The 14,556-nt window shown below is 42.1% G+C and overlaps 1 protein-coding gene across 2 annotated transcripts in view; it reads left to right on the plus strand.

The window, feature by feature from the left end:
- The window catches only part of cse1l (CSE1 chromosome segregation 1-like (yeast)), a 56,509-nt gene extending 53,732 nt beyond the window's left edge, over nt 1-2,777 (plus strand). The window contains exons 23-25 of one of the 2 annotated variants that reach the window (XM_034166602.1): nt 143-289; nt 1,603-1,834; nt 2,002-2,091. In XM_034166602.1, the coding sequence (XP_034022493.1) occupies nt 143-289; nt 1,603-1,834; nt 2,002-2,091 (469 nt within the window). Of the gene's footprint in view, nt 1-142; nt 290-1,602; nt 1,835-2,001 lie in introns of both variants that reach the window. The other variant, XM_034166601.1, reaches the window with a different exon arrangement.
- The last annotated feature ends 11,779 nt before the right edge of the window (nt 2,778-14,556 follow it).

Raw genomic sequence — 14,556 nt, forward strand, 5'->3', positions numbered from 1 at the left:
TTCAAAAACCCTGAATATTACAGACTGCCTACATGACAGTGGCCTCCCCAAACCAAATCACAGACACAACATTGAAGTGCTTCAGTTTACATTGCCTCAGTTCAGCAGACATGCTTTAATTCTGTTGGGTCTTCTGTTGCAGGATGTTTGGTATGGTGTTGGAGAAAATAGTTATTCCAGAGATTCAGAAGGTCTCTGGCTCAGTTGAAAAGAAGATCTGTGCTGTTGGTATCACAAAAATCCTGACTGAATGCCCTGCGATGATGGACACGGAGTACACCAAACTCTGGTAAGAAATCATGTAAAGATTTTCTATTGTCAAACATATTTTGTGCTTATTACATTTTTAACAACTCTGGGGTTTTGTTGATTTTAATGATGTGAAGAGCACGGAACTCTACCTGCTGACATTACCGTTTTCAAACAAGTCTGGAAGGTGCATTAATGAGACCCCTATATGCCAGCAAGCAAGACTCAATAGACATTGCAGTGTTAAAGCTAGGTTAAGGAAATAAAAGCAACTGATGCAGTTAGGTCATAACTGGCAGTAATAGCTCTTTGTGTCTCTTCATGTGCTGTAGACTGGCTGTAAAAATATTTATTAACTGATCAATAGTGTATATATCTCCCTGATAAAACATGTATCTCGATACAATATCAGTTAACTGTTTGGACTTACTTTCCTATGTGTGTCCAACTGGTAGTGTGCATGGGCTGCAATACAATTCAGGAACAGTCCTTGTTCAGTGATGAGAATTCCCAGAAATCTGGGTTTTTATTTACGTGGTGAATGTTTCCGGGTTATTTTTGATAGCATATGTCAGAATCCATTTTAATGCTCTACACCCAAACATTTGGTGGCGGTAATGCACCGTGTTGGTTTGCAAACTGCCAATAAACCCGAAAGAAGTTATTTTTGTTTTCCTGGCCTGTGTTGGATTTACTCTATGATCTGTCTTCACAGTGTTTGTATTTGTAAAATAGTTTGAAAATTTCTCTGATGAGATGTCACAGTCTCACATTTTCACGCCCTGATTCGAAACCAAAGGATAATGTAACGTGCTGCCGCACAACAGCGAATGAGAGACGCCATTACAGATTTTGACGACACAAGTTGTATCAGATTTCATTAGTACATAGTATGGTTCATAGTACAACTAGATTGATTCAGGTGTCCATCTATTGATGTAGTCCTGTTTACTACTTCAAAATTGATTTTCAATTTGTGTTGGTTCATTCTTAACCCCCTCTGATCAGGAAATATTATTAAACGCTTTCCTACTATACAGAGCTTTACTTGTGTTGGCATTGACTTGACACTTGGCACAGTCACCCATATCATTTTAAAGATTGACATACATGCTGGAGGTATTTTCTCAGCCCAGTGATCGCAGTGACTTGTTAAAATTTCTGAACAAACCCAAGTACCTCAACAAAATACTGTTACAGTGATATTGCAACCAGCAGAGAATGTGTTCTGTAAAATTCTTCATGTGCTATATGTGTTGTAGAAATGGTGACCTTGGTGTCCACAGGACTGTATTTCTTGGTTAATGTGTTCTGTAAAAACATTTAGCTGTTTGGGTTTGCATGTCTCTTCAGGACTCCCCTGCTACAGGCCCTCATTGGACTGTTTGAGTTACCAGAAGATGACAGTATCCCAGATGACGAGCACTTCATTGATATTGAAGACACACCGGGTTATCAGACTGCATTCTCTCAGTTGGCGTTTGCTGGGAAGAAAGAGCATGATCCTATTGGAGAAACAGTGGGCAATCCTAAAATCCTGCTGGCCCAGTCACTCTATAAGCTCTCAACTGCCTGTCCAGGAAGGGTATGTTCAGGCACGGCACGGGTATTTAGTGTGTTCAGACTGGTTTTCACAGTCAAAGGGAAGTTGCTTGGCTTTGTTTCAAGTGAAGGAACTGTGCTCTGCCTCCACATGATGAAACAGAAACATGATGGTTGTCACTTCCCATCTTTTTGTTTCTCTCTCGTCAGGTTCCATCCATGCTGAGTAGCAGTCTGAATGCAGAAGCACTACAGTTCTTGCAGAGCTACTTGCAGGCTGCCACTGTGCAGCTGGTCTGATGACATGCTCATGTCTGTTCAGTTCCCTCAGAAGATCTCGATGCTCTTCAGCAGAAGCCACAGTGGCTCCATGTTGTCAAGGAGACCTGTTTCAACTGAACTTGAGATTTTGCAAATATGTTTGATTAAAACAGATTTTTCACCGTAGTGAAAGTTCTGCCTGAGATGAGGGTGAACTTCTCCAGTGGACATTTTAACGGGTTTTTAATCGCATCACCAACCGTTAACATAACTGAATCAGGTTTTATGTTTTGGCTCCTTCCTGGCTGTGTGGAAACAGCAAATTGAGAAGTTTGCTTTAATAAGAATGTGGATATAATGTTATACTACATTTCTGAATCAGTTTTTGTGTTTTGGCTCCTTGCTGGCTGTGTGGAAACGGCAAATTGAGAAGTTTGCTTTAATAAGAATGTGGATATAATGTTATACTACATTTATCAGTAAAAGTCATAGCAGAAGTACATTTCAGCAGTATTGTGGAAAACTGAACATCTGAGTCAAACAGAAGGGATATCTTTTATTCTTTTTTTTTTTTTTTTTTTTTGTATGTTTGTATTCTTTTTTCATTCATGGAAACCTATAACCTGCTTCCAAACTAATTTTTTTCTGTTGCATGTCAGTTGTAGTTTTGTCTGTTTCTCCACTGTTTCTTAATGTGAATAAAATGGCACTTGTATAGAGCTGTTGTTCCTGCGTGCTGGTTTCCGTCAACATTGCTGGGAATATTTTCAAAGTAATTAAATGAGGTGTCACTACATTTACTTTAAAGGAATCTTAAGCATATATTGTCCTTCAGGCGTGCTTATTTAGAACTCAAAATGGCTTAAAACATTTGCAGCAGTATTTCAAACTGCACTTGTGGTGGTCAGATTTTTATCCGTAAAGTATAGGTCCTTTTTATTTTTTTCAAAAACTATATGGATTTCATTCATATGTTTTTACGTCAGACATGCTTGAACCCTCGTGCGCATGCGTGAGTTTTTCCACGCCTGTCGGTGACGTCATTCGCCTGTGAGCACTCCTTGTGGGAGGAGTCGTCCAGCCCCTCGTCGGAATTCCTTTGTCTGAGAAGTTGCTGAGAGACTGGCGCGTTGTTTGATCAAAATTTTTTCTAAACCTGTGAGACACGTCGAAGTGGACACGGTTCGAAAAATTAAGCTGGTTTTCAGTGAAAATTTTAACGGCTGATGAGAGATTTTGAGGTGATTCTGTCGCTTTAAGGACTTCCCACGGTGCGAGACGTCGCGCAGCGCTCTCAGGCGCCATCATCAGCCTGTTTCAAGCTGAAAACCTCCACATTTCAGGCTCTATTGATCCAGGACGTCGTGAGAGAACAGGGAAGTTATTAAGATATTCCAAGGCGCTTCACACAGGTAAGGTCGAACCTTACCAACCCCCAGAGCAACAGTGGTAAGGAAACTGATAAGTGGTAAGGGACTGATGAGAGTAAAATTGTTCTTTTTGGGTCCAAGGGCTGCAGCCAGTTTGTGAGATGACCCCCAAACTCTGAATTCAAGCCACAGTTCACAGTGAAGACAGTGAAGCATGGTGGTGCAAGCATCATGATATGGGCATGATTCTCCTACTATGGTGTTGGGCCTATATATCGCATAGCAGGTATCGTGGATCAGTTTGGATATGGCAAAATACTTGAAGAGGTCATGTTGCCTTATGCTGAAGAGGACATGCCCTTGAAATGGGTGTTTCAACAAGACGACCCCAAGCACACTAGTAAACAAGCAAAATCTTGGTTCCATACCAACAAAATTAATGCCTCGCAGATGTGAAGAAATCATGAAAAACTGTGGTTATACAACTAAATACTAGTTTAGTGATTTACAGGATTGCTAAAAAAGCAGTTTGAACGTAATAGTTTTGAGTATGTAGCGTCAACAGCAGATGCTATTATTGTGAACACCCCCTTTTCTACGGGTTTCTCATATACTCACTCCACTGAAAGCCATCAAAAGCCGCCTGGATTTTACAAATGGTTATCAACACAGAGGTGTTTTTCCTGTGCCGCCGCGCCGGCTGCGTCCCGACGCGCGGACCCGTCCGCACGTCTTTCATTAAAAAAATCTTTAACAGTGGAATATCCGGATAAAATGCTGAAACCGACTTCTTCTGAAACTTCTCTGTTCTCTCACGACGTCCTGGATCAATAGAGCCTGAAATGTGGAGGTTTTCAGCTTGAAACAGGCTGACGATGGCGGCTGAGAGCGCTGAGCGACGTCTCGCACCGTGGGAAGTCCTTAAAGCGACAGAATCACCTCAAAATCTCTCATCAGCCGTTAAAATTTGCACTGAAAACCAGCTTAATTTTTCGAACCGTGTCCACTTCGATGTGTCTCACAGGTTTAGAAAAAATTTTGATCAAACAACGCGCCAGTCTCTCAGCAACTTCTCAGACAAAGGAATTCCGACGAGGGGCTGGACGACTCCTCCCACAAGGAGTGCTCACAGGCGAATGATGTCACCGACAGGCGTGGAAAAACTCACGCATGCGCACGAGGGTTCAAGCATGTCTGACGTAAAAACATATGAATGAAATCCATATAGTTTTTGAAAAAAATAAAAAGGACCGTTGCTTTATTGACAGACCTCGTATATGCCTCTGACCACATTATTGGTCAGTCAGTTTTTTCTTAAATGTGTGGAGGGGTAACAGTTGCTGGACTTGCACGCAGTGAGTGTGCATACGTTGCACACGTGGTCAAACAGAATAAATGGGACAGAAGCTCAGAGTGCAGTGGGAGTGTTCCGAATCTTTACACCAAAAATACTCGTAGTTGTTGGCTGCTACAATAATGTTTAAAATGACATTTTCGGTACCTTAAAAATAACTTAGGTCGTGGCCATTAGAACCCTACGATTCTTCAGGCCTCTTTCACATGTAGCTACCTGAAAAAGTCCATACTTGTCCCACACTGCCAACAATCTTGTTTAACATGTAAAACAAAAGAGGAGTATGGAGTACCAGAACCGCACCAACCATATATGACCAAAGTAGGAGCATGTGTCCGCATTCTCGGAGTGTAAGATTGATAGACGGATTGGGGTGGCGTCTGATGTTTTACGGATCCTGTACCAGACTATCATGGTGAAGATGGACCTGAGCCAGAAGGCGAGACTCTAAATTTACCAGTCTATTTCACTCCTATCCTCACCTATGGTCATGAACTGTGGGTAATGACTAAATGAATAAGGTTGCACATACATGTGACAGAAATGAGATTCCTCCATCAGGTATCTATACACTCCTGGGCAGGGCGAGAAACATTCATTATCTGGGAGGGACTCGGAGTAGAGCCGTTGGTTCTTTACATTGAAAGGAGCCAGCTGAGGTGGTTCTGCATTTGGTGAAGATGCCCCCTGACTGTCTCCCTCGGGAGGTCTTCCAGGTAGGTTCAACTGGGAGGAGGCCCCCAGGAAGACCCAGGACACGCTGTAGGGGCGATATTTCACAGCTGGCTTGTGAATGCCTTGGGATCCTCTAGAAAGAGTTCCAGGATTTGGCCAAGGATAGGGAAGTGTGGGATGAGCTGTCTTGTCTCTGCTGCCACCATGACCCGGAGCTGGATAAGTGGCAGAAAATGAATGACTGAATGAAATACTATCTGCAAAATTATCTTAAACTATGCCAGCATGTGCTGAAATAGGTTCACTGATCCCCATGTGTGTCAGAATAAAATATTTCAAAGCTGACTGTGCAGGTTTTTACAGACAGCGAGAGATTTTGTGGACTCAACAACCAATTCACTGAAGCCTTAAAAAAAAAAAAATTCAGTCAACTGATTCTGGACGTGATTGTACCACCAGAGGGCGCTCTTATATGTTCATTCAGTCCTGCATGCACGTGGTGAGCTAAAAACAGACTTGTAACACCAGATTATTATATTTTATTTGATTAAGCATCACTCAGTAAAAGGAGAAAAATGCTCAAAATAATCATAGACATTTTTCTACAGCTTTTAAGATGATATTTACAAAGTCGTGTGCCAAACGTTTGTGGTGCTACATGTGTTCAAGAATGAGAAACAATGTTTGACAAAGTCAACGGGTACAAAGTACGGAAGTCAGACAATTCCACACGCACATACACCCCAGTACGAGCTGAAGACAGCTGATTAAACTCCTGGAAACAAAATGGAGTATTCTGGAAATCTTTGTGTTTGGCTTCTTGTACTTGTACAGTTTTTAATCATACTTTTGTGCTTTTGTAATTTTGAACCAAAGTGTCCCTTCATGCTTTGATGTGATTTGGTAAGTGGACAGCAAAGGATTTCCTTCACAGATGACAATAAAGTGCAATTAAGACAAGAAAAAAAGACATAAAGCAATAAGACAATTTAACAATTGCATCCCACAGTGAAAAGAGTTGTAACTATTTCTGTGAAACAATGGCTTTCTATATTTACTGCATGTCGAACATATATATATATATATATATATATATATATATATATATATATATATATATATATATATATATATATATATCTCAGTTAGACATTTTCATGTTGTTACCATGTACCATGGTCATGGCCAGGTTGTGGCCGTGGGCAGCTGAACACCCACCTTGAACCCACTCTGCAGACTCTTGTGTTACAGACTTTGTGCCTCAGTGACACCGGAGACTTTGGTGTAACCGAGCCCGTCCTGCAGGCCTAGGCTCTGCCCTCTCAGGCCTACAGTGATATTAATAGAATCACAGATATTTTCCTGTTGCTGCTGTGTCATTCTGCACAAAGGAAACAAGACAGGGTTTATTTAAACACAAAGGGTGTGTACACAATCTGCCAATGTAATTTAGCTGCATCGTTACATTCACTGACTGAACAAAAGGTTGTCCGTCTGAAGTTTGTCTTCTCAAAGGACAGTTGTGAAAGATTCTGTTCATTAAAATATTCACTACAGTTCAGAGGAATGCTTGGTTTTGCCTGTACCTCTGGTGTCAGAATAACACAGTCTGCACCTATTTGTGAGACTTATTTATTTTTATGTATTCATTTTCTATAACTGCATACTCCAATCAAGGGGGGGGGTTGGCTGGAGCCTACCCCAGCAGTCATGGCAGGCAGGGTACACCCAGGACAGGACGCCAGTCTAACGCAGGGCCACATCTAGACAGACAAGCACATTCACACCTATGGTCAATTTAAAGTTCCCTATTCGCCTAACCTGGATGTTTTTGGAAGTGGAAGGAAGCCGGAGCATCCGGAAGGAACCCATGCAAACACGAGGAGAAGATGCAAACTCTACAGGGATTGGTGACCATGACCTTCTTGCTATGAAGCAGCAGTGCTAACCACTAAACCCTCGTGATGCTCAACTTTCTGAGGAAATGGGGACAACAAACAAACTCTACACAGAAAGGATCAGATGGGAAGTGATTCTATGCCCTCCTTGCTGTGAGGCAACAATGCTAACCACTAATCCACGGTGCCACCCTGGTTTATTTGTTCATTTATTAAATTTTAACGAGAGAAGTCTATAAATTGATAAACTGATTCAGCAAACCAAAGCAAAAAACAAAAACCCTGTCAACTATTTGATGTGTTTCATGTTGTTCCGCATTTGCATCATCGTAACTAAAATTTATTTGTTTTTAAATGTAGCCTGGGGAAAATTCAGTTTAGATTGTACCATATTGGCCCAAATATAAGGCAGCCCTGATTATTAGATGACCTATCCCCCCCCCATTTCAAACACCTTTCCATCATGCCTGCAAGGATAAATTGTTGATAAATTGTTGTGATTTGGTGCTATATAAAATGAAATAAATTGAAATGGAAAATTTCATGCATGAGAACAGATCAAATCAAGACTTGAGTATCCTTTGTGCCTTCTAGCAAGATGTAGGTTAGGGATAGGGTTAATCTTTTTAAGAAAATCAATATATGCTCCCATCCACCATGACTGATGACGTAAAATACAAACGTTGAACTATTCCCACTTTCTCCAATCACAGCCAGAGAAGAATTGATTTCCTTCAAAATTGTCATGTGTGTCCTGGTGGCTTCCTTCACTAGTCTCCTTCTTGCAGTTTTTGAAAGCTGCCTACTCCAGAAAGATTTATCCATTCTTTTTGTGGCTGAAATGGCATAAGCCCAAGGATATGTAGACTTTCTATATCCACTGTACATGCCAAGTCAGACTCACAGGCTCGTCTTATGTTTCAATCCTGCGTCACAGGTGAGGAAACATAAATAAGCTGAATGGCTGAACAGAATGTCAGCGCTCTTTCCATTTGTAGCACGTGCTCCACAAATTAGGCTACATGTTTCCATGGAGTCATCCCAACGGTCACCATGGAAACAGTGCTTGTTCGCTCACAGTGCACCTGTTTGTTTTTGTGCACTCTGCCTTTTACATGTAAATGCGTTGTGCACTGAAGTGTAAGCGCTCAGGAAACACATTAGAGGAGTGAATGTCCCACATATGTGTGTTTATTGACTATAACCTAGGCAGATGTGTGGGACACGCTTTTGTTTTAAAGCAAAGGCACAGAATAACAATTGTATTTTATGTGAAATGTCTGAAGCATCTGAGAGCAGATTTTGTTTTCCTCATCTTATGTACAATACTTTTCATTGCATAATGTCAGAAAGTTGGGTAGCACAGTGGTTTAGTGGTTAGCACTGCTGCCTCACAGCGAGAAGGTCATGGGATCGATTCCTGGAGTTTGCATGTTCTCCCCGTGTTTGCGTGGGTGCTCTGTCTTCCTCCCACATTCAAAGACATGCAGGTTAGCTGGATTGGACACTTTAAATTGTCCGTAGGTGTGTACATGAATGTGTTTGTTTTTCTATATGTGGCCCTGTGACAGACTGGCGTCCTGTCCAGGGTGTACCCCACTGCTGGGATAGACTCCAGCCCCTCCATGGCCCTTAATTGGCATAAGCAGTTGAAGATGAGTGAATGTTAGAAAGTTAATAATGCCATAAAACCTTGGTACCCACATCATCAACACATATATTCATCATTTGTTTGCAAAGAAAAATAATCAAATAAATAAATACTTAAAAAAATCTGTTCTGTTGTATAAAATACACAACTTTTATCTGTAAGTTACTTTTATTCTTTCAGCACTCATACCAGTATAACACTTTAGATATGTAGAGTCATAGATTTACCATAAGAATATATCCAGAGTGTGAAACAATCAAAGGATTCATTTAGCTTCAGTACTTTTCTTCAATGGTCTGTTTTCACATGTATACTTCAGGGTACATGTTTGTCCTGAGTCCAGCTCCAAGAAATACAGTGGTGATGGAAAGTTTTTTAATATTCTATAAATTAAAAGCCATGTGGCCTCTGTGTATGTGTATGCATGCATGTGTATGGCTTTGATCACGGACAAACCCGGGAGAGCTGACATTTGCCATTTGGTATGTTTATGTATTTTGGGTCAAGGATGAACACCACCAAAATGGAACTTTGATAGGACTAATATTTTTGGAGAAATTAGGGATATTAGTCAACAATACTGAACAATGGATGTTGATAATTAAATTCTGGACTCACACACCATTCCAGCAGGGGGCAGAAAATTATCTATATATTAAAAGTGAAGTGATATCTGTGTATGAGTAGGTGTGTATGTGTGTACCTTCGAACCTGGAGAAACCGGGGAGAGCTGACATTTGCTGTTTGGTATGTTTATGTATTTTGGGTCAAGGATGAACACCACAAAAAATGGAATGTTGATAGGACTAATATCTTTGGAGAAATTAGGGATATTAGGTAACAATAGTAAACAATGGATGTTGATAATTAAATTCTGGACTCACACACCATTCCAGCAGGGGGCTTCAAATCATCTATATATTAAAAGTGAAGTGGCGTCTGTGTATGAGTAGGTGTGTATGTGTGTACCTTCAAACATGGAGAAACATTACATTCTGAACTCACACACCATTCCAAATCATTATTGAAACTTTGCATAATTTGTTACCACCCTTGCAAAATGTCAGCTACCTATTTTATAAACACTACCCAATCTAGAGCATGTGGATCCCCAAGGGCAACACTCTAGTTTTGTTATAAGAAAAAAGGGCAAGGCTAATGAAAAATAGAAAAGCCTAAAAATGGAATGTATATGTATGCACCTGTTTAATATAACATATAAACTATGACTTTTATAGCCAGCTTTCTTTAGACAAGTCAGGGGATGGATTGAAAAGGCATTTTCAAGTCACTGAATATGTCTTGATGTTCTTGGTCTACTATGAGCCTGTGAATGTTGACACAACAGACAACAGTTAAGCCCCCGTCACACATAGCAAGAATGTGCCGGAACCAGGCTGAAACGGCAAATATTACCATCATCGGACGCAGTGGTCCAGAGGTGTGGATCAGCATTGTCAGAATGCATCCAGATTACCTAGTCCACATCAATCAATCAATCAATCAATTTTTTTTATATAGCGCCAAATCACAACAAACAGTTGCCCCAAGGCGCTCCATATTGCAAGGCAAGGCCATACAATAATTATGTAAAACCCCAACGGTCAAAACGACCCCCTGTGAGCAAGCACTTGGCTACAGTGGGAAGGAAAAACTCCCTTTTAACAGGAAGAAACCTCCAGCAGAACCAGGCTCAGGGAGGGGCAGTCTTCTGCTGGGACTGGTTGGGGCTGAGGGAGAGAACCAGGAAAAAGACATGCTGTGGAGGGGAGCAGAGATCGATCACTAATGATTAAATGCAGAGTGGTGCATACAGAGCAAAAAGAAAAAGAAACAGTGCATCATGGGAACCCCCCAGCAGTCTACGTCTATAGCAGCATAACTAAGGGATGGTTCAGGGTCACCTGATCCAGCCCTAACTATAAGCTTTAGCAAAAAGGAAAGTTTTAAGCCTAATCTTAAAAGTAGAGAGGGTGTCTGTCTCCCTGATCTGAATTGGGAGCTGGTTCCACAGGAGAGGAGCCTGAAAGCTGAAGGCTCTGCCTCCCATCTGCACGATGGTATCCAAAGCACATGTAGACAACAGTTTAGATGACACAGACTGCTGTCAGATGGCCATAACAGGCGCTGAAGACTGCCCGATGTCCAAATGTCTGGATGGCAAACATGGGACCAGAGTGGGAGGCAGCGCTGTGCAAGGAGCACAGCAAGCGTGTGTGTGCACCCCATGCACACACGTGGGGCTGAAATTATAAGTGTCGGTTGGATTATCATATGAGATTTAATTTTTGCAGCCAGGGTGAGACTTTTCACCACAGGCTGTGGTTTGGTTCCTCTGCACTCTGTGCTGTCCTGGTTCCGTGCTGGAGGTGAGTTTAATGTTTAATAATCTTGTCACGGCCTGGGATACAGTTCCATGTCACACCTCCTACAGAGTTTAGCGGTGAGATCTGTTCAGCTCCGTGCCTATGACGCATTACTGCACATGAGACCACGGAGAGGCGCAGCGGCACACTGTACTTTCAGTTTGATTGCGCACTGTTCACGTGCCACATACGTTATTACATATGAAGCTGTCCCTGGCCGGGGTCCAGTGGAGGTGGACATCCATAGCACAACATGTCGGCAGGCTTTGCTGTGACTGATCGATCTCAGTACTCAATCAACTGCGATCAGATTGTTTCAGATGCTGTTTTGATGCCGTCAGAATATGTAGACTACCATCAGATGAGGCAAAAACTGCATATAGACCACCGTCTATGTGCGTTCGATCTTGATGGCGCCAAGAGTGTTTTGAACATGTGCAACATGCTCGGGACAGCCGAGAGAATGGGATCAAATAGGTCGTTGCTCACAGACTGCTGTCCGTTGGTCTTCAGCAAGTCAGTATTTCCCGATTATGGCCGGATGTGTCATGGTGACGCAATTCGGCCTCAATTGGCGTATATATGATGGGGGTATTACTCTTTGCAGTCTCCCTAACCACACTCACTGAAGATGGTGCTCCTTCAGATTTGTCAGCAGTGTTGATTATTTCTCTATTTCTGTTGATTATTGGTTAATTAATTCCAAGAGTCTATTACTGTGATGATTTGCCTGTTATATTAAGGGCTGTGAATACATAGTTGGCTTGTTGTGCTACACACAATTATAGACTAGCATTGTTAAACCAGATGACAGCTTTCTTTTGACTGGAATATTAATTTCATTCAGCCCCAGTTGCTACGTTTTAACCACTAGCATTTTTTTTTGCTTTTGTGGTCATAAAATAATAAAAACAGTTAAAGGCTCAATGGTATGTTTCTATCAACACTGTGTTTTGCTGTTTCAACACAAATATGCAAATGCAGGAATAAAAATTGTTATATATATATATATATATATATATATATATATATATATATATATATATATATATATATATATATATATATATATATATATATATATATATATATATATATATATATATATATATATATATATATATATATAATATAATATATATGAATGAATCAACAAAAAGAGTACATTTTTGGTTCTTCACAATGTACAAACCTTATATTGTGTAATAAATATACGTAATTCCTTGCAAGCAAGGCGGCACACGTACGGAAATGGAAAAATGAGATTAACACAATGCATCTAAAAATTAATTATTTTAAAAAATTATTAAAAATATAACGATTCTGTATCTTGTAAAATGAATGTGAATGTTTGAGAATGCTACCCTTGCACTTATAGCTGCATCAAAAAAGAAAGATCTCTGAGTTCCTCTGATCTGTCATGTCATCTGTAATGATGCCTGGAAGCACTGTCACCTTAAAGTGGATATGACACTTAAAGACAACATAGTCTTATTACATGTAAAAAAGGTTATATAATTCGGTCAGCCTAAGCATTTTGGGAAAATGGACGCTATTCTCCCGTTATATACAACATTTGAATGTCCCACCACTGAAAAATGTGCACGCCCCGTGACCAGCTTCCCGCTGAGCACCAAGCCTGAAATACGTCACTACGTGTAGACCCGTATCGGCTTGTGCGCCTGGCGGCCGTTGTTTACACTTTTTTTAGCCGCAGAAACTTTGATTAAAACTTTTGCCGTTTATTTCCTATTCTGTCATGAAAATAATGTAACTAAACATGGATGAATACAATGCCAGGCACTGGAAAACGGCAAAAACCCGAAGGTAATGACGGCGGTCCGCAAGTAGTAGCTACACTATCGCGGCTCTGGAACAATAACAAAGGCAGTAAACAGACGCTCGAATCGAAAATGCTATACAGTAATTAGAGTGTTATAAACAGCAGCAACAAAAATCGAAGCCTTCCTTACCATTCCATATTCTGCAGCCTTTCAAAATCCATTGGAATTGGCATGTCTCTTGCTTCTGCTTCGGATCCGCCATAAGCACTGTCGGCATTATTTTCGCTGTCAGAATGCTCCTGGTTTGAATGTTTGTCCAAAAGATACGGCTCGAATCTGTAGGGTCTAATCACTGCTGCAACATCCTCAGGATCCGAGTCAGAAATAATCTACACTTGAAGAGGAGTCAGAAAAGTTCTTGATCTCATCACTGTCCATGTTGAGGTCCATCTGTTCCTGTTGTTAATCGAACAGACAAAGACGGGACTCTACACGCTGTGACTGTTGTGTGGGCCGCTGAAGAGGAGGTACTGCTGGCCCACCACCACCAGAGGGCGCCCTGCCTGGAGTGCGGGCTCCAGGCACCAGAGGGCGCCGCCGCCTCACGTGAGCAGCTACGGTGACAGCTGTCACCCATCACCTGAGACAGCTGACGGCAATCATCTGTGGGGTATATCAGCAGGACGGCACCTCCACCTCATTGCCGAGATATCGTTTCTACCTACGAGGTAACGTATCAAAGCTGACGGAGTGTATCCTTTTGGATTAGTGTATAGCTTGTGGAGTACTGTTCCAACGAGAGGTGGAGGTAACTTCCCTGCTGTTCGGAGTCTTGGGTGCAAACGCGCCCCCATCTAACTGTTCTTTGTTCCTCGCCAGCAGTACCAGGTCCGACACGCGGAGGCAGTGGCCACCTGGGAGTTCGGGACTTGGCGGCTCCAGTATTTCCGGGGTCCTGTGGCGGAGGAAGCCGTGTGGTTCGGGTCTTACCTTGGAGAGGCGTCTCCTATCTTCGAGCCTGCCCACACGACACTTTTGTGAATTGACTGTTGTCCATTTCGTGATTGGTTGTATTCGTTGTGCACGTTCACAACAGTAAAGCCTTGTTATTTGACTTTCTCCATTGTCCGTTCATTTGCGCCCCCCTGTTGTGGGTCCGTGTACTGACACTTTCCCAACAGGATATCTCGGCCAACGTCATGGATCCCGAGGGGCGTCAACCGGCTGTTGAACGGCCAATGGAAGAACAGGACGCGCAGGCGTCCGCGGGAGGGGTAATCGGTGAGTTGCAGCGGATCCTCACCGCTTTCACAACTCGGTTGGATTTCATGACCGAGCAGAACGTCCTCCTGAACCGCAGGGTGGAGGCTCTCGCCGCGCAGGTGGAAGCGCGCCCTCCGGGCGCC

The sequence above is a fragment of the Thalassophryne amazonica genome, chromosome 3 (genome assembly GCF_902500255.1).
Source record: "Thalassophryne amazonica chromosome 3, fThaAma1.1, whole genome shotgun sequence".
Classification (NCBI taxonomy): domain Eukaryota; kingdom Metazoa; phylum Chordata; class Actinopteri; order Batrachoidiformes; family Batrachoididae; genus Thalassophryne; species Thalassophryne amazonica.